Genomic DNA, 22,546 nt, shown 5'->3' with positions numbered 1-22,546 from the left:
TGTTGGGTTTTATCAAATACATTTCCCCAAAAAATGCGACTTATACTCACTCCAGTGCGACTTACCGGTATATGTTTTTTTCCTTCTTTATTATGCATTTTTGGCCGGTGCGACTTATACTCCGGAGCGACTTATACTTCGAAAAATACGGTATTGTTAATGCGACAAGCCGCCCTGATTACAGTGGTGCCTCAACTTGCAGGTATTTTGAGATTCAAACTAGAGTATTCAGCAAAATGATAGCGTTACAAAAACACAGTTTGAAAAATATCATTATTTTACACACCAGTTTAACAGCAACACTGCAATACAGTTTTAAATATTTTCGTTAATGAAAATATCTCCTGCGTGACGGGCGCATGCAGACCTAATTGACAGCTATGCACCTCTATCATTGCGTTCTGTTGCCAATATGAGGTCCCCGTAAACTGGGTGGTGCCCCACGGCTTCCGCACAGGTAAGCCCGTGTATTAAGGTGGCTTTGGATACAAGCTGTCTCTCGGCTAATGGTTATGCTCTAAGCTGCGAGTAAAAACGTTTGTTTTTACGAGCCTCCCTGCATGAGATCCACCTCAAACATCCAGTCTTACTGGCTAGCACTGCTAGTCCGCACCATACTGACGCAGGAGGAGTTCATAACGCCAGCCGAAGATGCGATGGAAGTTAGCGCAGACATTTTTTTTTAGAAATCGATACTTGCACATTTTAGACCGATTCACAATCATAATAAATAAGATTTGTCTTTCAGATATCAATTGTTTCTTTATTGAATCATGTGTCGTAATTAAAGAATTGCTCATAACAAAGGTTTTTTTATGGCATACGAGAGCTGCACCTAACGACTATTTGATAATCGATTAGTCATCGACTATCTTAACGATTAGTCGACTCATCGGATTATAAAGCATGCACATGTTCAGTGGCTCTAATTTAGCCATCAACTTTTACATTCAGTTTACAATACTTTTAGGCATGTGCTTATTAACAAGAAAGATGACTAATTTTTTCATAAATATTTATTTATACTGTAACTATGCCGCTCATCAAGCTGTTACAAAAATGTAAGTAATTAAACTTTTGTCCATTTAGAGGTAAAAGTGAAAAATAAAGCAAGAATATTTTTTATGAAAAAAAGGACAGTTAAAATAGCAGCAATAACAAACAATAAAACAACAAAACTAACTTGCTCAAAAAGAAACAAGCATTCGGAGATGATCCTCCAGATGTTTGTTACCCCTCTGCTCTAAATGCTCCCTTATCACAGATACAGTGTCATAAGAACAAGATCTGCTTTGCAAAATGAGCAAGTTATTCATATTTTCAACAAGAATAGGAGGACATATTCCCGGACTTTACATGTTTTCACCCGCGACGTTGATGCGACTGGCGGTACTCACTCGCGCTCCTTTGGGATCTGTCGACAAATTTTATCGTCAACAATGTCGGCGAATCGTTACACCCCTATTACTGACGTAAAATGAACTTTTCAAGCGGAATCCCACAGCATAAAGGTTGCCGACCCCTGGTTTAGCCTGCGTCCAGCTTTGGTGCTTGTTTGACCGCTGTGTAGCGCTTGGACTTGTCTGTCTTAACAGCACTGTACCATAAAGATCAGAAACACAGCACTGTGAAAGTACTTGTTCCCTTGGCATTGCCCGCAGGGTTTCCAAGCTATGAGGAAAGCAATTACAGACTCTTCATTTGTTCAAACTTGCATTTGCCTCAGTGGGTGTGGGCCGGCGTCTCAGTGCCGTGGTGTGTATGCTGTGCTTGCTGTTATGGAAGATGACATTGTGCATTAGGAGTTTGAATATAGCCGTTTTAAAAAATATTATTTCGTACAACATCTAACCTTTATAAACAGATTGTTGATATACCTTTAAAAACCTGCATGGAGAGTTTTTTTCTTCCCCCAAGCATCATTTATCAGGCTGAAAGTGTGCATCTACCCCTTGTGTTCTGGAGGCAAACAGGGCTGAGTCATGTCTTTCATAACCATTTTACATTTGCAATGTTTCTGTGTTATTTTTGCAAAATGTTATATTGTTTTGTCTTTTCTTTTTTTACCTTCCCTCCAGAGACCCTGAGAAACTACTTTTCACAATATGGGGAAGTAGTAGATTGTGTTATAATGAAGGACAAAACTACTAATCAGTCGCGAGGCTTTGGTTTTGTCAAATTCAAAGACCCCAATTGTGTACGGACAGTGCTGGAGACAAAGCCACACAATCTAGATGGGAGAAACGTGAGTATTTCATATGAAAAGACAAACGAAACAATGTGTGTGCATATTTTCCCAAACTGTGAAGTAAAACCGCATTTCATGAGTCAGTAGATGTTTAAGCCCAAGCAAGTGTAAAGTAGTGCAGCGCCTGCAGCTAGTCGTAGTGCTAGACTGATATTTGTTTACCAAACAAGACTTACCTGTTCCAAGTCAAATTTAACAAATTGGCAGTTCATGTTGGAATTTGGATGAATGCAAAATATTCTGCGGTGCTTTTCCCAACGATTGCAGTATTTTATCAACCATTAAATTAGATAATTCAAAGTATTTGTTAATGGCCAAACACTTGTTCTGTTTCCCATGCCAGATTGACCCAAAGCCATGCACTCCTCGAGGAATGCAACCTGAAAAGTCTCAGACTAAAGAAGGCTGGGTAAGAAAAATCGGATTTCCTCTGGTGAGACAATATTAGGTGTTAGATTAATGCCACAGCTCATGTTAAAACTGCCTGAACACAAAAAATTCCTATGGCAGACCTCTTCCTGGGCTAAAATGTTAAGAAAAATGAAACCACCATTTTGTCCATCTGTGTTCTGTCTGTTTGATGAAGATTGACCATGAAAGAGCACTTAGCAGTTTAAATAATATGGTTATTCAGCCACATTATCTTTGTAAAGGCATAATTTACACTAGGTGGTATATTGGTATGTGCCGATCGATCGGCTACCGATCAGTATCGAACAATTTTCTTGAAAAAGAACGTGATCGCCAATGTCTTTAATTGCCGATCACGAACGCCTATCCCCTCTGGCTCATATTGTATTTATATTAATCCCCTGGTGGACAAGATAGCAGATAATTGTGTATCTCCATATACCAGTGGCGGACCGTGCGTTTCCCACCGAGGCCTTCAGTGATGTCCGACTTCAATGATTACCTCTTAAAATACCATAATTTATGTCACCACATGACCATTGCTGGAGAAATACTAAACAGAAACACATTTACGCATTGCTGGGCATTGAATCCACCTCAACAGTGTACAAAACGGGTTATTTTCTGGCGCATTTAAAAATCAATAAACCCGCATCAGCAATTAAAACATATCTTATGTGGTACTGTCAAAATTAAAATTGCAAAAAACATAATAAACGTGAAAAAATAAAGAAATAAAATATTTGAACTCACAATTTGTAGCACCCATTCGACGCCGTATAAACCAGTGATTGGAGTGGAAATGGCGGGCATTTCCCCATTTCATCGCCGACATGGTTTCACAAGATGTAGTTTCTCTTTAAAAATCCTTCTTGAAAATATATGTGTTGTCTTGTCTAATTATAAAAGATGCAGACGTGGCGTGTTAGCTGAGTTCTTAAAGTTTACTCCACAGCGTGCTCATCAATAACATCCAGCTGCCGGCACGGCTACATTCAACAACCTAAACGGGGCTACTGCGCATCCTCTTCACTTCTGTGGCATGCTGGGTAATGGACTTCTTATGTTACCTAGCTCATAACATCACATTATATAGTCGCGATCAAAAGTTTACATACACTTGTAAAGAACATAATGTCATGGCTGTCTTTAGTTTCCAATAAATTCTACAACTCTTATTTTTTTGTGATAGAGTGATTGGAGCACATACTTGTTGGTCACAAAAAACATTCATGAAGTTTGGTTCTTTTATGAATTTATCATGGGTGTACTGAAAATGTGACCAAATCTGCTGGGTCAAAAGTATACATACAGCAATGTTAATATTTGGTTACATGTCCCTTGGCAAGTTTCACTGCAATAGGGCGCTTTTGGTAGCCATCCAAAACTTGGATGATTTTAGGTTGTCCTGAAGAATTTGGAGGTAATCCTCCAAATTCTTCAGGACAACCTAAAATCATCAACCCGGAGGTTGAGTCTTGGGCGCAGTTGGGTGTTCCAACAGGACAATGACTCCAAACACATGTCAAAAGTGGTAAAGGACTGGCTAAATCAGGCTAGAATTAAGGTTTTAGAATGGCCTCCCCAAAGTCCAGACTTAAACATGTGGACAATCCTGAAGAAACAAGTCCATGTCAGAAAACCAACAAATTTAGCTGAACTGCACCAATTTTGTCAAGAGGAGTGGTCAAAAATTTAACCAGAAGCTTGTGGATGGCTACCAAAAGTGCCTTATTGTAGTGAAACTTGCCAAGGGACATGTAACCAAATATTAACATTGCTGTATGTATACTTTTGACCCAGCAGATTTGGTCACATTTTCAGTAGACCATAATAAATTCATAAAATAACCTAACTTCATGAATGTTTTTTGTGACCAACAAGTATGTGCTCCAATCACTCTATCACAAAAAAACAAGAGTTGTAGAAATTATTGGAAACTCAAGACAGCCATGACATTATGTTCTTTACAAGTGTATGTAAACTTTTGATCGCGACTGTATATCTGCCACCTAATCAACGTTTTGTTCTCCTTCTTTGTGGGTCAACACTTCCTGCTTCGTGCTAAATTGCAACTTGTGATTGGATACTCACTTTGAAATGGCAGGTTAGTATCCAATCACAGTCTCGTTAACATCAGGCTACCTAGATAGGCTACTATCAACAACGTGTGATCTGATTGGCTATCGCAACTGTCTTATCAACTCTGTATTCTCAAATTCATCCGCTAACGGTCCCGGTGAGTATCCAATCACAGGACGCGTAAATGTCACGCTCAATGTAAGGCCAGCTAGAAGGCCTTACTGACAACAACTTGTGATCTGATTGGCTATCGCAACTGTCTATCAATTGTATATGCCCGTTCACTTACAGTGCATAAACGCCTGCATTGTTGATTCTGAAGGCCCCGAGCAGATTTGGTACAGCATGGCAACATAAGCTAGCTGAATTCTGATTGGATAACAACTCTAACCTAAAAACAACAGCGCTGGAAGGAGCATAATATGACATGAAAAGAATATGAATACTTTTAGATATTTAGGGAAAGTAAATTTAAAAAAAATACTTTTATCTTTAATTATGATCATGATATTTGGTTGTTAGGCCAGTAGAGAAGGCCTTGCTGGCCCTGAAGCCCACCTCTGCCTTATACTATGTGGAGACGCTCCCCTCTGTTTATAATTCTGACCTCCAAATAAACTGCATTTTTTAGTATAGGTATCAATATCGCTGGAGGACGAGGCTAAACATGTTATACACCGAGAGCAAGCAAAGAGCAGACATGCTAAAAACTAAGCTGTCAGCTAGCTAGCTTTAAACAGAATGCTTAGAAGTGCTTAGTAAAGTTTAAGTAGTGTAGATGAAAGCACGTTAGAGCAGAAAATAATTTATTAACAGGAATTTAACAAGTAGATTAATAAGAGACTTGGGAGAGGATAATATAACAACTGTTGCTGTGTCAGCATTGTCACAGTCAGTACACGATACGTAACTGGAGGCCGCGTCGATCTAAAAGGGGTGACATCAGTATATGACTGATACTAGAATGATTAGATTGATATTTTTATTTCCTCAAAATCTTTTTTTATTGTTTTTTTTAATGTTTACAATTTCATAGAATAATTTTCTGGACACTGGAGGACTTTGAGGGCAAAAAACCCAAAGGATTTAAATGAGAAGTAGATAGTAGTTTTTGCTTTTTCTAAATTGTTGTGTACTATTGACTTTGTTTTACCAAACAATTACATGCAATAAAACAGCATAAGGAACTACTTTAAATTATGTGTTGTGTGTTGATATTGTTATGCTGTCAATACCACTCACCATAACTTGTAGAGTTATGTTGTCGGTATCGGCAGCTTAAATCCCTGATCGGAACATCCGCAATCATGTACTTAATGTTATGGCAAGAGTGGACTTGGTAATGGATTGTGACTAAAAGACTGCAGCGATATTAGCGCACACCTGAAAACCGCATGCCCAAAAGTTGTATGGAGATGAATCAAGCTGACAATATACTGTATAATATAGTTGCTTTATTTTTGGGAGTGTTGTTGCTATAGTTTCCGATAACACAACTGAATGAATAGTGCTTTGGTTTACTTTTGACGAATATTTTCTTTCGCTCTCCATAAGAAAAGTCCCGTATATGACTATATACGTCAAAGGGACACACTTCTTGGCACTGCCACCATGTTTTACAGACAAAGGGAAAGATGCATTTGGTAAAACCTTTGTGGTAGGAGCAGCCTGTAGCCTTTACAGTGTGAATGCAGTGCCTTGCGATTGTGAAGAGAGTGAGTGGAGGAAGCCGTGTTCCCTGATCTGTGGAGACTAGTGTTTGCATTGACATGACATGTTAAGAATTATACCCCTGGGCAAGAGGAGGACCTAATTTCTTCTGCACTGTCTGAATAGATGATGGCTAACCGGCCCTTCCCAGAGGGAATCCTCAACAGACACTGAAATCCATACACTCCCTGTTTTCTTTCAGAAGGGCAGCAAAGCTGATAGCAATAAATCAAAGAAGATATTTGTAGGTGGGATCCCCCATAACTGTGGCGAGCCTGAACTCAGGGACTATTTCAATAGATTTGGTGTGGTAAGTAATGTCAATTACATTACAAGTTCATATTGTTTTTATGACTGCATGTTTGGACTCATACCATTACACACTTCAAGATTTCGAAAAGAGCAGATTGACATTAGTCTTAATTAAGGTAGAATAATTAATTGGATAAATTAGAGGCCTTGTCTGGTTTTCTAAACAGAGCCACTATTTCTTTGTCCAATTTAAGGTCACAGAGGTGGTAATGATCTATGATGCGGAGAAGCAGAGGCCCCGAGGTAAAAGCTGATCTTGTTTTTTTTCTCCCTTTTCCATACCCTACCATCTTAAATCTCATGACAAACTATTCTAGAGAAACAGATCATTCAAATGTAAAAATCACTTTCATTTTAATCACTGCTCACAGCTTATAATTCTTACATCATACTTATTGGCACTACCTTTGAGGTTATACCAAATGTCTTCTGCACAAAATAGAATGTATCATTTCATTATTTGTATTCTATAATCTTGTTTTTATTATGAGCTTTCAAATGTATTTATTGCATGTGATTAATCACACATGCTCATTTTTACTTTAACCGCAAATCTTTACCTGAAAATGCACACAAGACTAGCTAAAACCGTTACCAAGTTTCAAGCAAATAAGTGTTGGCATTCAAGTCAAACTTTTTGAAAAATGTATGTGTATATTCTGATAATAAAATCTTATTTCTGTCAAAATATTAGGGTCTTTTTTTAAAGTTAATTTGTGCAAGTAATTTACTGTGATGAATCACAATTCAAAAGTGTGATTAATCTGAATAAGAATATTAATAATTTGACAGCACTAGTTTTTATACTTTTCAACATCAAACAGTGTCACAAAAAGCACATCAGTCAATCTCAGATGGGTAGAACACATCTGAAAATTGGATGTATTCATATTTTATTTTTGTATTGACATTTAGCATTTTCTTTCAGCTCACAATCCTTGTGTAAATGTATTGACCATCTTAATAATCATCGTCGCCATAAACATTTGGCTAGTGAGCGATATTATAATTGTTATTTTTAATTCACAGTTATGCAATTACTTCAACATCAGCACTCAATTTAAAAAGGTCACCAAAAGCAACCGAACATATTAACCTTTTGAAATCCAGGAATATACTATTACTATATTTACAGTTTCTATTCAATACTATCTTATTAAAATTAGTGCTGTCAATTGATCACATTTTCATATTAGAGTAATCCCACTTTTGAATTTGGACTAATAATGATTAATCACAGGTTTTTACTCGCTTGCATAACTTCAATTAACTGATAAAAAGACTCCAATATTTGGACACAAATGCAATTTTATTGTCTGAATGTCATACAGAAATTTTTTGTAAATGTTTTAATTAGTGCTGTCAAATGATTAAATCAATTGCGTGATTAATCTGCGTTGCTCCATGATTGAGATTGTTTTGTGCTTAATCACATGAGTTAACTGGTTTGAATTTGAATTTAAATTTGACATCTCTAGGTTTAATTGTTAGCACTAGGGTTGTACAGTATACCGGTACTAATTAAGTGAAAACGGTACTATACTGCCTTTAAAAATTACCGGTTTTATTTTTTGTCATCAGCATGCAGCGGTGACATACAGAGTGGAGGAGAATGTTTAGTGTGTCAGTTTCTGCGCACACACTTTCAGAGCACATAATGAGAAACAGCGAGGAGAGGAAAAATGGCAAAGTCAATTGTTCTGGTTAATAAAGAGGGTGCTTGAGGCGCAATATGGAGCTATAAACTATCGATAAAGATGATGCTTTAAACACCGAAGCGCCACGCTGAAAGCTCTCCTCTAAAACATACCGCAACAGAGGTGGCTTGATTAAAGACTTACCACCTTCAAACTTTGCTAAACAATTAAATAACAAGCAGTCAGATCGATAGGTAATAAAGTTAACATATAGATACGTACATGCGCACACAGTTGCGGAGTTAAAACCGCTCATGTGAAATGACTGAATTTTGTAACAAATTTCTACAATTTGTGTTTTATCCTTAACAATGTGTGTTTTACCTGCTACATGTCTTTAATGTGTAGTTTCATCAATAGTTTTGTTTTCAGTATTTACTAATTATTGTATTTGTCTTAAAGCACAGACCAAGAGTGGAAACCATAAACCATGAAGCATTTAATACAATGTCAATAAAGCTTTTATACTATTCTAACCTAATTCTAGATTATGGCAGGCTATATGTAATATATACACTTGTAAATTGTTCTTTAAGTGCAATAAGAAAAGCCCAGTGTGTTTAGTGCATTTTAATTTATGTTTTAATCTTCTGAAATTGTTCGAGTGCAATAAGAACCATATATTTAATGTATTGTAACATTTTTTGTTAAAATGAAGCAAAAAAATTCAATTTTTTGGTCCCCCCTTTTTAAAAAAAAAAAAAGTAAAAAAATAAAATAAGCATCAATGTTTAGAAATACTTGTTTGTTCTGGTACCAAAATATTGATATCAGGAGTCAGGACACCCCTCGTTCGCACTACATGTATTTGCTCAAGACTTAGTAACAGTTTTATCTAAAGTCCTGTCTGGGTATATTATATACAGTAGGTAAAAAAGCAGGTTGCGTGATATACGTATACGGATATACATGATTCATGCGATATTTCTTTGTGATTAATCACATGAGGTAAGTCTATATATTTTTGAAAGCTCTTATTAAAATAAATAAATAAATCTGTTTTCAGGAAGCCTGTCTTGTCTCTGAGAGAACCTTAAGAAAAACTATGAAATCCCCAAAAAATAATGGAAAGTCAATAGCAGGTGCTTTGGGAGGCAACACATGAACTTAAAGGGGACAAATTAGAGGCAGCCAGATGGTCAACATGCAAAAGGCACTTATAACAGTTTGCGTTCCAAAGGGAGACTTGTCCTTCAAAGCGGCCTATATCGGGAAGGTTAAGAAAAAAAAAAAGGGTTAACGTGTTTGATACTCAAGAAAAAAATCGGCCTACTTACTTCCTGACAGTAGAAGTAGCATCTCATAAAATCTAGTTCAATCTTCATTCGTTCATATGTATAGTGACATGTTTAGCGCGAATTGCCACAGTGGGAATCCGAGCCGCCACTGGCAATGTTGGTGTCAGCCACTGCCTGCTGAGCTTCAGTCACATCTGTTTGGTCTCCATTCGTCCTACATTGCAATGACGCTTCGACCAGTGACCCACAGCATGTTCTGTGTTACCACTCCTCCTTCAACTCATTTACTTTCTGTTGGGAAAAACCCAGAATAGTTTGTCATTGGAATTTAACATGATATAATGCACCAGTAACCACCATTGCACTTTAATTAGCATATTTTTAAAACCTTAAAATCATTAGATGTTCAGTATTGGAATAAGTTTTCTTTACCTTGATTTTTCACATAAATGATACATGTACCTTAAATGGCATAGTGTGTTTCCCATATGTAGAACGTTAAGTATTTTTGTAAGTAAGCCCTTTCTATTTTTCTTTCCTATGTCCCCCTTCTCCTTGTGAATTGTTTGACTGTGATTAACTGTGTCTCTTAAGATCTGTCTTTTCTCCTTTAGGTTACTGTACATTGACTGGTACCACAGAGGTACAGGCCTAAGTCTTTAAACTCTCCTAACTCTAAATTAGGAAAAATGGGGTGTACACAAAGTTCTGTTGTAAACTGGTCTGGAGGTTTCTGTACCTTGACATATTATAAATATTGCAGCTAATATTATTTCTGTTTGCCTATATTCATTTTGCATTTAACTGTTTGGTTGCAAAAAATAATCTAAAATGTTTTTAATTTTTACTTAAAGCTTTTTTTTTTTTTTAAATTGCTTGTCTGTTTTTTTTTTTTATCGATTTAAAAAAATTATGAATCAAATTTGAATTGGAATAGATAAGAATAGCGATTCGGATGTGAACCAATTTTTTTGGCCGCTCCTAGTATGCAGTGGTATCTCTGTTTTTGTTAGTAATGACTTCTAAACGTTCATACAAATGTAATTTTACGGAAACCCTATCAATTTTTCCGAATACAAAATAAGTTGTCCCTCGCCACATTGCGTTTCAAATATTGCAGCTTCATCACATCGCAGATTTTTTGGGAATATAAACAACAATTTTTAATTAAAGGCATTTTCAAAAACTCTTTTGTCCAAAATTAAGCATAATCAAGATGGCTAAATAAATGAAAAATATCAACACTACAGTAGTAATGGCTCAAAGCAATTCTGACTTTGCAATGTTTGATTGCTGAAGTATGACGTAAATGTGCAGTGAGTAAGCATGAAGATGGCCTAAACACATCTTTTTAAAAATGGATTCTTTAAAAAACAACACTAAGAATATTAATTTATTTAGAATTGGAATAGATAAAAATCAGATTCGGTATTTGAATTCAATTCTGTTTTTTCAGGACCTCTAAATGTAACACCATTAGTCGTTAAACATAGATGCAAGTTGAATGTGAACAAGAAATAGTATAACTAAGATAGCATGTGTTTTAACTCTCTAAATTCAGCATAAGGGCAGGCCATTGACAGATGTTAATTATATCAATAGGTCAAGATATAATTACTAGGGTATGCTTGGCTGGGGGTCCCTGATGTCTCACAGGCTGTTTAAGCAGATTCAGGTTAGGTCCCCAAGTAGAGATGAGCGCACAACCCAGTTCTGCAATAGTTGGAAGTCAATCAGATTAGAAAGTAGATCACTGTGAAAAGTTACCGTTTGTCATATGTGTGCTTGACTTAATCTCCACATTCCTCTAAGTGTATTTTGTGCTGATGATCTTTGTATATTCCCCATTAAAAAAAACTCAACAGTCACTTTGGTAGACCAGTTATGGCCTATATCTTTGTGTTACCATCCTCAGTGTTTTATTGTTGAATTTTGGCTTATCCTGGCTGACTCAAAAGTAAAATATAATATACATTTTGGGAAAGCTTGGAGAACGCTTTAGGCATTCTACAGTTTGTGTTTTTCCATATTTTTGTGATGCATTAACAATAGCTGCCACAAGTGTGAGTGTGTGTGTGTGCGTGTGTGTGTGTGTGTGTGCGTGCTCCACAGCAAAATACCCAGGACAAGTCAAGGTGGGGTTTGCAGGAATCGCATCATGTAATGTAATATTTGCAGAATTAGAACAACTGAAGTCTCAATTGAACTGAATTTTTCACATACAATCAATTTGTGCACCTGTCATTACTTATGCTTAACATATTGCGACATCCTCCGAACCCCAGGTGCCTCTTGCTCAGTCTTGACTAATCCTCACTCTGCCGAAGCCCAATACTGTTCTTCATCTTGTGTTGTCACAACCCCCCTGCTACCTTGATTCACTTTTGGTCGTTGGCTAGGTTTTGGATTTATTACTTTCGAGGCCGAACAATCAGTGGACCAGGCTGTCAACATGCATTTTCACGACATCATGGGCAAAAAAGTGTGTAGTTGTAGTTTTATTTTAACCTTCAGATAAAACAGAGGCTCGGGCGACTGACATACCAATATACCATGACACTGATATACCTACAGTATATACTCGTTTTCATGTTCAACTCACACTGTACCTTCTTACAATTAGGCTTCTGACTCGGTGCATTTCATGCTAAACCCTACTTACTCTGCAGTGATTTTTCTGCCATTTCTCTATGTACTCACAATATGCTGTATTGAAGATCTTGTCGCCCAAGGCTTTGTTTAAATCTGACCACTCCTTTAGGATGTACTAAGTGTCATCTATTTTAATAACTTTGATTTTATTTGTGAAAACAAGCACACATATCACTACATTTATGCATAAATCTGTACTTAATAAGAAATACTAGCCATTCACAATTATCTGTATTACAGAATATAACTGTCCTAAAGGATTGGTCCAATCTGTTCCGTTTAATTGTTCTGATATTTGGTTGTCAGGTCACTTTCACGTCAACATTATTTTTACCTTAAACCAGTCTGAGTGACCTCAATCAAAGAATCTCCATACTGTGTCCAATAGCTCTATACAGTAAATACGACAATTTGCAGGTCTCTTTTGAAATCACAATAGAATTGAACAATGTTTTCATGTTGTTTAAAAGTGTGTGTGTGTGTGGGGGGTTTCTGTGTGTGTGTGCCAGATGGATAGGCTTTACAGCGCACAGTTAACTCCGATAGTTTAAGGCAAGCTTTCCAACTGGGACAAAGTCAATACATTTACCATGGTGTAATTTTAAAGTGCCTCTCCTTACATTCTGCCTGCTCTGTGAAGCAAACACAACCCACCTGGAACTTAATTTGAGTAATGGGCAAAAAAACAAGTGCATTTATATATTGTTTAGTTCAGACTAGGGATGGGCGATCTTGCCTAAAATCTATATTGCGATATATTTTGCAGCCGCCTGCTGTCACGATAAAAAACACATTTTATTAATTGGCATATAAATGACAAAAGTACCATTTCAAAACCGGTTACAAAGGTTCCTAATTTGGCCGCTGATTTATGCATAATGCATCATTTCCAATTGTATTATTTTGCCAAAACTATTATTAAACTACTTGATGAAGCGCTGGCTGTCCAAAGTCGGGACCCGGGGTGGACCGCTCGCCTGTGCATCGGTTGGGGACGTCTCTGCGCTGCTGACCTGTCTCCGCTCGGGATAGTCTCCTGCTGGCCCCACTATGGACTGGACTCTCACTATTATGTTAGATCCACTATGGACTGGACTCTCACAATATTATGCTAGATTCACTATGGACTGGACTCTCACAATATTATGCTAGATCCACTCGACGTCCATTGCACCGCTCGCCCAGGGGGGTCCCCACATCTGCGGCCCCCTCCAAGGTTTCTCATTGTCCCATTAGGTTGAGTTTTTCCTTGCCCTGATGTGGGATCTGAGCCGAGGATGTCGTTGTGGCTTGTGCAGCCCTTTGAGACACTCGTGATTAAGGGCTATATAAGTAAACTTTGATTGATTGATAATTTACTGTAAAAGAAAACGTATTATTCTGTTGTTTGGATACTTTAGTTTTAGGCGATACTGTAAATTTGGGTATCAATCCAATACCAATTCGTTACAGGGGCAGTATTGGTCATACCAATGCTGATACTTAAAATTTTCATGATCGTTGAATGATTAAAGTTTTGATCACAATTATAATCAGACAATACCACAGGACGGCGGTGTAACAATATCAAGGAAACATTAAAAATATTTCCTTATTCTCTTTTATTACAGTACATTAAATATTTAAATAAATTCTAAATAATTACAGATATAAACTGTTTGTGATAATAAAAAAGATATGGATCGAATAATTGGAGTATTGACCATATACTTACACTAGATATCGTTACTGTCAATATTTGTATTGATCCACCCACACCTGTTTACATTCAAGAGCTCTAGCTTAGCGGTCAGCACAGCTTATTGTATCCTTCTACGGTGTTTAGTGTACTATGATTAGCTATTCTTTGTCCTCCATTGATATTGATACTTGTAAGAAACATAGTTTATTTACTTCGATGAAGGCGATGATTGGTTTTCCGCTATCAAGGACACGGGCGTTATCCGCTGGCGAGGACGTTATCCGCATTGAGGACGGACATTATCCGCTGGCAAGGATGCTACATTACGTTTAGGATGCGGTCATCCGCTTGTCGCTGTTAAATTTGCAGGACACCGCTAGAATGTGTCAATATGCATAATCACAATAAAACGAAAGCTCTTGCATTGGCTACATTTTATATCATCTACTATATTGTATATTGTGTATATCACACAACCCTACTTCACACTAGCCAACGCCTTAGGGTTAAATAAACATTTAGATGGAGGTAATACAACATCCATTGCGTCCTGGATATTACTCAAATAAATTCTGATGACACTTAAAAGCAGTATTTGACTTTTTTATATTTAAAGAATGACTTACTCATTAAAATGTCTTGCCTATTAAAGGTACTGTAAAAATGTATTTCCATCTCATTAATGTATTCAGGTCAACCTGTAAACTTTCCAGTTTGACACCCTCTTGACTTTGCACTGGTTTTTCAGCAGGCATCTAGGCTCAACTTCATCTATTGTTCTTGACTTGACATTACCTTACACTGGGACTTGAGGGAGCTAGGGAGATATGAGTTACAAATTTAGAAAATGGAGCACATCAAACTGTGGGACAAATCCCAGTTCTGCTGTTGGGGACTGTATAGAAGTCATGGTATCCATCACACGAAGCTGTGATGCCCACGGGAGAAAGCGCTGCGGCAGCTGCTGGCGGCGGGGGCCACTACAGTACTAGACATGTGCGCGTAATTGGGTCGACAGAGAAAAAAGAGAGGAGGCTGGGGTTGCTTGCAACACCTTATAGCTGGATGGAATTTGTGATTCATTTTCCTCCTGCAAGGTGACCCCAATAACTCAACACCTCAGTGGATTTTTGGTCAGCTCCCCATTAGTCTCAAACCGTTTTCTCGAATTGCTTAACTGTTTGTTGCTGTGTCGTGTCACACAGATTTTTAAATTAAAAATGTATCTCCCTATACAGTGTACATCAGGGGTATTCAACTTGGAGGCCACATTTTCAGAAAGCTAAGGATCGGGGCGCAGGACGTATTATTTTTATTTATTGTCAGTCTTATTTTGTATATCTTGTAGAAACCGTGTCCTTTACAGGAGACATTAGATTTTGGAGTTACAGGAGCACTTTGCTGTTTTTACCAGACCTTTTGGACAAAAAGCTAGTCAAAGATCATCTCTATGACAGCACTTTAGTGTTTTTAATAATCGTCTGAATAAAATTTAGTCTCTCACAAGTTTATTTTAACTGGATTCTCAGGCCACCAGTTGTATAGCCAAAATGATGAAAAAGAGAGGATCTAATGTTGAACCTTGTGGAACACCACTGGTATAATTAAATAGGTTAAAGAAATTACTACAGACTGCATCTGAAGTAAACAAGCTAGATTAACACCTTACAAAAAATGTGTAACAGCCAAAAAGGAGAGGACTTAAGGGGTGCCTTGAGGAACGCCTCAGTTATGTAAATCACAAGTCTGGACCCCAGTGTTCTATGTTTTCTGGCAAGGTTAATGTCAATGCAAGGATCTGCCAATATGTTAACAGTGGTCCAAGTTCCTCTACACAACAGGAGCACTCCAGTGTTTTTAGGAATTTGATGTTAACATGTTTGTCTCCAAAGTTTTGAACTTAACCAAGTTGAATAGCCCTGGTGTGCATCCATGGAGGATACTCATGAATAAAGAATAAAGAGGTGCAAAATATGTACTATAAGATATGAGAAGGCATGACAAAAGGACCAAAAAGAAAACAGGTATTTGTATTTTCTTCTTTTGACACAGTATGAAGATTCAGTTTTACACAAACAAATGTTCATTTGTTCTTTCTGCATGGTTACCTTTTTGTATTCTGTTATAGTTGAGATGCGATTTTCTCTTTACATCCATTTCCCCCTTAAAACTTATTCCAAGTAGGATACATTTAGATTTTTTTTGTAAGCAATGGATGGAGAAAGGTAAGTTTTAACTTTTCATTAGATATTTATCATATATATGTATGTATACATAGAAGGCAGTTCAATAATTGAATATCTATGTTTGTCAGGTACAGTTCAAGTACACAGGTATGTGTTCAGACCTGTCAAGTATCTTTGGCAAATATTTGCATCACCAACTCTATTGGATTGGGACCTTTTTTAACAGTACCTGATACACATACATGCTCTATTCCAAAAGTAGATTGTTCAATTTGGCCCTAAACAATATGTTGTAAATCCTAACTTTGCGTTACGGCAGGTCTGACTAGGTGAGGGACTTCATTGATCCTTAACTGGCGTTACCAAATGTATTTTCCTTGTCCTATGTCCAGGTTGAAGTAAAGAAGGCTGAACCTCGTGACAATAAAGCTCCCGGCCACCTTGGCCCGGGCCAGTGGGCACCCAGGAGCATCTTAAGTGCAGCTAATGGTTGGTCAGCACAGCCCACCCAGACCTGGCAACAACCATATGGGCCACAGGGTGAGTGGGAAGGAGCAAATAAACATTACCCAAAAAAGATAATCTTATGGTAACAAAATGCCCTGTTAAAACACAGAACTGGATTCTGTAAACATTTGTTTTTAGTTGAGAGTATTGTAATTTCCCTAAACTTTATTTTTTTTTCCTGTAGGAGTTTGGGTTGCGACTACAGGCCCGCCTATAGGTAAGAGAAAATCAGTATTTATTTGCAAACAAAAACTGTATATCAATTTCTCATGTTGTTCTATCCTTTATTTTTTTATTACTTTTATAGCATGAGTTAATTTGTCCTATTTAGCTGGAGGTAAATAGGGAGATGTTTTAGTTGCTTTTATTATTGCATGTTGAAAAGGTGATATTTAATAACTAAAGACTTAGACTTACTTTTTATTGTCATTCAAATGTGAACTTCATAGTACAGATAAGAACGAAATTTCGTTGCATTAGCTCATGGTAGTGCAGGATAAAAGAGCAATAATTAAAGTTATAGTACCAATGATTGTCACACACACACACTAGATGTGGTGAAATTTGACCCATCCCCTTGTTCACCCCCTGGGAAGTAAGGGGAGCAGTGAGCAACAGCGGTGGCTGCACTCGGGAATCATTTTTGGTGTTTTAACCCCCAATTCCAACCCTTGATGCTGAGTGCCGAGCAGGGAGGTTATAAAAATGGGTGTCATTTTTATAGTCTTTGGTATGACTCGGCCATGGTTTGAACTCACAACCTACCGATCTCAGGGCAGACACTCTAACAACAAGGCCACTGAGCAGGTAATAATGTGCAGATATAAATAAATAGATTACTGTACAGATACAAATATTGCACTTTTGCATATGCATCCACGTGTATGGATGTATGTTATATTGTCTTTATATTCCAGCGAGTTAATCCATTTTGGGGGGAATTGAGGAGATTGCGTTCAAGAGTCTTATGACCTGAGGGAAGAAGCTGTTACAGAAACTGGAGGTTCTGCTACGGAGGCTGCGGATCCTCTTTCTAGAGTCCAGCAGTGAAAACAGTCCTTGGTGGGGGTGGGAGTAGTCTCTGCAGATTTTCTGAGCTCTGGTCAGGCAGCGGCTTTTTGCGATTTTCTGGATAGGAGGAAGAGGAATCCTGATGATCTTTTCTGCTGTCCTCACCACGCTCTCCAGAGACTTCCAGTCTGAGGCACTGTAGGCTCCAGTCCAGACAGAGATGCAGTTGCTCAGTAGGCTCTCTATAGTGCCTCTGTAGAATGTGGTGAGGATGGGGGGAGGGAGCAGTGCTCTTTTCATCCGACGCAAAAATTGCATGCGCTGCTGAGCTCTTTTTACAAGAGCTCCGGTGTGTAGGGACCAGGTCATATTGTCAGTTATCTACACCCCCAGGAACTTGGTGCTGCTTATGATCTCCACTGCTGTGCCGTTGATGAAGAGTGTAACATGGCTGAACTGGTGCCTCCTGAGGTTGACGATGATCTCCTTGGTCTTGTCGACGTTCAGGACCAGGTTGTTGGTTCTGCACCAGTCAACCAGATGTTTCACCTCCTCCCTGTAGTCCATGTCGTTGTCACGGATGAGGCCCACTACTGTTGTCGTCCGCATACTTCACAATGTGGTTTGTAGTGGACCTGGCACAGCAGTCGTGGGTCATCAATGTGAACAGCAGCGGACTCAGGACGCAGCCCTGGGGGGAGCCGGTGCTCAGGGAGATGGCACTGAGGGGTGTTGTCGCCCACTCTCACAGACTGGGGTCTGTCTGTGAGGAAGTCAAGCAGCCAGTTGCATAGGAGGGTACTGAATCCAAGGGGGGCCAGTTTGCTCACCAAGTGCTGTGGGATGATGGTATTGAACGCCGAGCTGAAGTCCTTTCCTTACAGATGTTTTAAGCTCAGGTGGAGTGTTTGATGAGAATTCCTCAACTTTATCAGTATTTATTGCCACCTTTCCCAACCTCTTTGTCATGTGTTGCTGGCATCAAATTCTAAAGTTAATGATTATTTGCAAAAAAAAAAAAAAAATGTTTATCAGTTTGAACATCAAATATGTTGTCTTTGTAGCATATTCAACTGAATATGGGTTGAAAATGATTTGCAAATCATTGTATTCCGTTTATATTTACATCTAACACAATTTCCCAACTCATATGGAAACGGGGTTTGTAATTCATTAATAAAAAAACAGAATACAATGATTTGCAAATCCTTTTCAACTTATATTCAATTGAATAGACTGCAAAGACAAGATATTTAATGATCGAACTGAGAAACGTTTTTTTTTGCAAATAATCATTAACTTAGATTTAATGGCAGCAACACATTGCAAAAAAGTTGGCACAGGGGCATTTTTACCACTGTGTTACATGGCCTTTCCTTCAACAACACTCAGTAAATGTTTGGGAACTGAGACCAATTTTTTAAGTTTTTCAGTTGGAATTCTTTCCCATTCTTGCTTGATGTACAGCTGAAGTTGTTCAACAGTCCGGGGTCTCCGTTGTGGTATTTTAGGCTTCATATTGCGCCAAACATTTTCAATGGGAGACAGGTCTGGACAACCGGCAGGCCAGTTTTTTATCCGCACTCTTTTACTATGAAGCCACGCTGTTGTAATACGTGGCTTGGCATTGTCTTGCTGAAATAAGCAGGGGCGTCCATGATAACTTTGCTTGGATGGCAACATATGTTGCACCAAAACCTGTATGTACCTTGCAGCATTAATGGTGCCTTCACAGATGAGTAAGTTACCCATGCCTTGGGCACTAATACACCCCCATACCATCACAAATGCTGGCTTTTGAACTTTGCGCCTATAACAATCCGGAGTAGAGTTTTGACGTGCACTTACAGATGTAGTGACGAACTGTAGTTGAAATTACAATTGCCTGTTCTTCAATTGATCAGGTGGTTATGGACCTCCGATATCAGTGGCCCGGGGAACCCCCACACATCCCGCTTCACCTTTTAGTGCATTCCTGGTCACAACCCCAGCGGGCAGCTTTGCTGCACCTCAGGGCTACCCTCAGCAGGGCTTCAGCGCAGCACCTCAGTTTGGTGAGTGGCACCCACACACACACATGACCCTGCAACCTCATGCACAATCGTTATATAATATACAGTATGCAAGACAAACACATTAGATTCATAGTCATTTCTGAAACGGGTCTACTGCTCCTTTTATATTTATCCTTCAAGGATATGAACTTTGTCCAATAATAATGTAATGAGACGTGCATACTGTATATTCATACAAAAGCAAGTATACCCATCACTTTTCACACTTTAGAATAGAATAGTCTTTATTGTTATTGTGAATAGCTACAATGAGATAGTTGGGTTGCTAACCACCCACAGCTGTGTGTGTGTGTGTGTGTGTGTGTGTGTGTGTGTGTGTGTGTGTGTGTGTGTGTGTGTGTGTGTGTGTGTGTGTGTGTGTGTGTGTGTGTGTGTGTGTGTGTGTGTGTGTGTGTGTGTGTGTGTGTGTGTGTGTGTGTGTGTGTGTGTGTGTGATTTACAATCTAGAATTAACTTTTACCAACTCAGAGGCGATGCAGCAGCAGTTTAGTATGTCAATTCTATAGCTGCATAAGTTAGTTTACCTCTCTGTGATCACGGTGCCGATTAAAGTAATTTGTCTCTGTCAGTGCTTATAATAATACTTGTTTTATATTCATGTCACAAGATGTAAATGGAGTATTTGTAGAACTCAAACTTGGATACACTTTAGAGAACAGGTGTTAAACTCAGGGCCAAAGGGGCCACATGTTACAATGCCTGCGATAGCCTGGAAACGTGTGTCACGAAGGAATTTAACCTTTATTGATTAAGTGTATTTGAATTTTGACAGAAAAAAGATTAATATATGCAAATGCAGTTTTTAAGATATTATTTGATGCAACAAGCTATTCCAAGCTTTTTTGCCATTGAAACCACACTGGCTGAACTTAAATATCTGCTTGTCACTTTGACTTCTGATTCCAAAACAAGTTTTTTATCAGTTAACTGATAAGATAATTTAAATAATTGTGTAATAATATCATGAAGCGGCCCTCCGAGGGCTTCAATAGCTGCGATGTGGCCCACAATGAAAATGAGTTTCACACTCCTGCCTCAGAGCAAGGGTGTCCAGAGTATGCTCTGCAGCTTGTTTTTTATTGTCCTGCCACACATTCTACAGACAAAATAAACACGTCCCAAAATAAAACATTACGCAAAGAAAAAAATGGAACTGGCCCAAATTCCTCCAAAAATGGGACCTGATAACCAAAATGGCCAACAACCTGTGCATTTTGCTGTGTATATGGTCGTTGATGATTTCCATGTGTCCTGTCAGATAAATACTTGTACAAATTTATTACATAATTTCTTGATATGGTAAGTTTTTAAGTCTGTTAAAGCCCTCAAAAAAGTTTTAGTTGACTAAATAATATTATTAAAAAAATATTAATATCTCAAGGGGGGTTAAGTTACATATGTTACATATTAATTTGCTTTGTTACCTACAGTATAATTAGACAAATCTAAGATGTAGATGTTTTGTTTACATCAGGGGTGTCAAACTCATTTTAGCTCAGGGGGCCGCAAGGAGGAAAATCTATTCCCATGTGAGCCGTTCTGGTAAAATCATGGCATAATAACTTAAAAAATATAACTACGACAACTTCAGATTGTTTTCTTTGTTTTACTTTGGCCCAAAACAGAACAAGCACGTTCTGAAAATGTACATATTACAAATAATCCTCTTGACAAAACACTTCAAGTTTGTCGAAAATTCTGAGGAAAGAATTGGTGCTGTGTCAAAAACAGAATGAAGAACAATGAACTTGGAGTTAATCTCAGTGCATCTACAATTAAACTTTTAAGTCACAACCCATCTCGGAGTGAGCAAAAAACAAAACACTACCTCATTTGTCGTTTTCGCATATTAATCCTGTGCTAACACAACAAACCATACAAACTGAGGTAAAAACTATTCAAGAGGGTTGAGTTACTCCCTGCCTTCTAGGTATCACTGTGTATTGATAAAAAATAAAAGCTGTGCAATGTGTGAACAATTTAAATGAACCAAAAATAAAAACATAAAAGACTGACAGTATTGCAGTAAATGACACACTGTTCACTTTCTTTATTTTTGCACAGAAGACAATGATTTTCACAGAACTATGTCAATGTGCAGTGTCTCATGCAGCATTTTAAGTAGGGTCACCAATTGTTTGTTTTACTCTTGTTTGTTTTACGTTTGGTCGAGGGGGAGGAGTCGCAGCCCTGCTTTACCGTGTACCTCTTGCTTGGTATACTTGCTCGCCCCCAGTATAAACTATTTGCTTGCCTAACAGATTTACTATTGCGACATTCGGTGGATACATTTAGAACAGCAGTTTCTTTAATTAAAAAATGCAGCTCAATTTTACACTTGACAAACTCATCTCGCATGTTTGACATTCCTGGTTTAGATAAATTAAAACGTACAGTCAAGCTTGTGTTCGTAGCCACAAAAATTTGTCCCGCAGAAAGAAAATTAACCATGTTTATTGCAGCGACCTGGATATTGCGGCCACTTGTTTTGTAGGCAGTTATGCAGCTAAATTTTTAACACCCGTGTGTAATAGCCACATTAAAGGGTGGTTTTAAAACAACCACAACAACAAAAGCTGCACAGCAGCTGCAGCAAGTCAGTTAAGCTTTTCTCTCTGAAAGTCATCTTCAGTGTCCTTTCAACTATGAATCCTACAAGACTGTAAACTTTTAAGGAAATCTTAGAAGTGACTTGTAACCAATCACTGTATGTGTGCCTAAATATGCAATGGTTGC

General features: G+C 38.1%; 1 protein-coding gene across 5 annotated transcripts in view; it reads left to right on the top strand.

Annotated features, from left to right (window-relative positions):
• The window catches only part of dazap1 (DAZ associated protein 1), a 65,735-nt gene that overhangs the window by 33,577 nt on the left and 9,612 nt on the right, over positions 1-22,546 (top strand). For 3 of the 5 annotated variants that reach the window (XM_072914644.1, XM_061975910.2, XM_061975912.2), the window contains exons 3-10: positions 2,079-2,245; positions 2,592-2,657; positions 6,654-6,761; positions 6,958-7,006; positions 12,098-12,180; positions 16,610-16,757; positions 16,909-16,941; positions 19,640-19,789. In XM_072914644.1, the coding sequence (XP_072770745.1) occupies positions 2,132-2,245; positions 2,592-2,657; positions 6,654-6,761; positions 6,958-7,006; positions 12,098-12,180; positions 16,610-16,757; positions 16,909-16,941; positions 19,640-19,789 (751 nt within the window). In that variant the 5' untranslated portion in view covers positions 2,079-2,131. The remainder of the gene's footprint in view (positions 1-2,078; positions 2,246-2,591; positions 2,658-6,653; positions 6,762-6,957; positions 7,007-12,097; positions 12,181-16,609; positions 16,758-16,908; positions 16,942-19,639; positions 19,790-22,546) is intronic. The other 2 variants (XM_061975911.2, XM_061975913.2) reach the window with 2 other exon arrangements.

The sequence above is a fragment of the Nerophis lumbriciformis genome, linkage group LG14, assembly GCF_033978685.3.
Source record: "Nerophis lumbriciformis linkage group LG14, RoL_Nlum_v2.1, whole genome shotgun sequence".
NCBI lineage: Eukaryota > Metazoa > Chordata > Actinopteri > Syngnathiformes > Syngnathidae > Nerophis > Nerophis lumbriciformis.
This window is presented reverse-complemented; position numbering and strand designations above follow the sequence as displayed.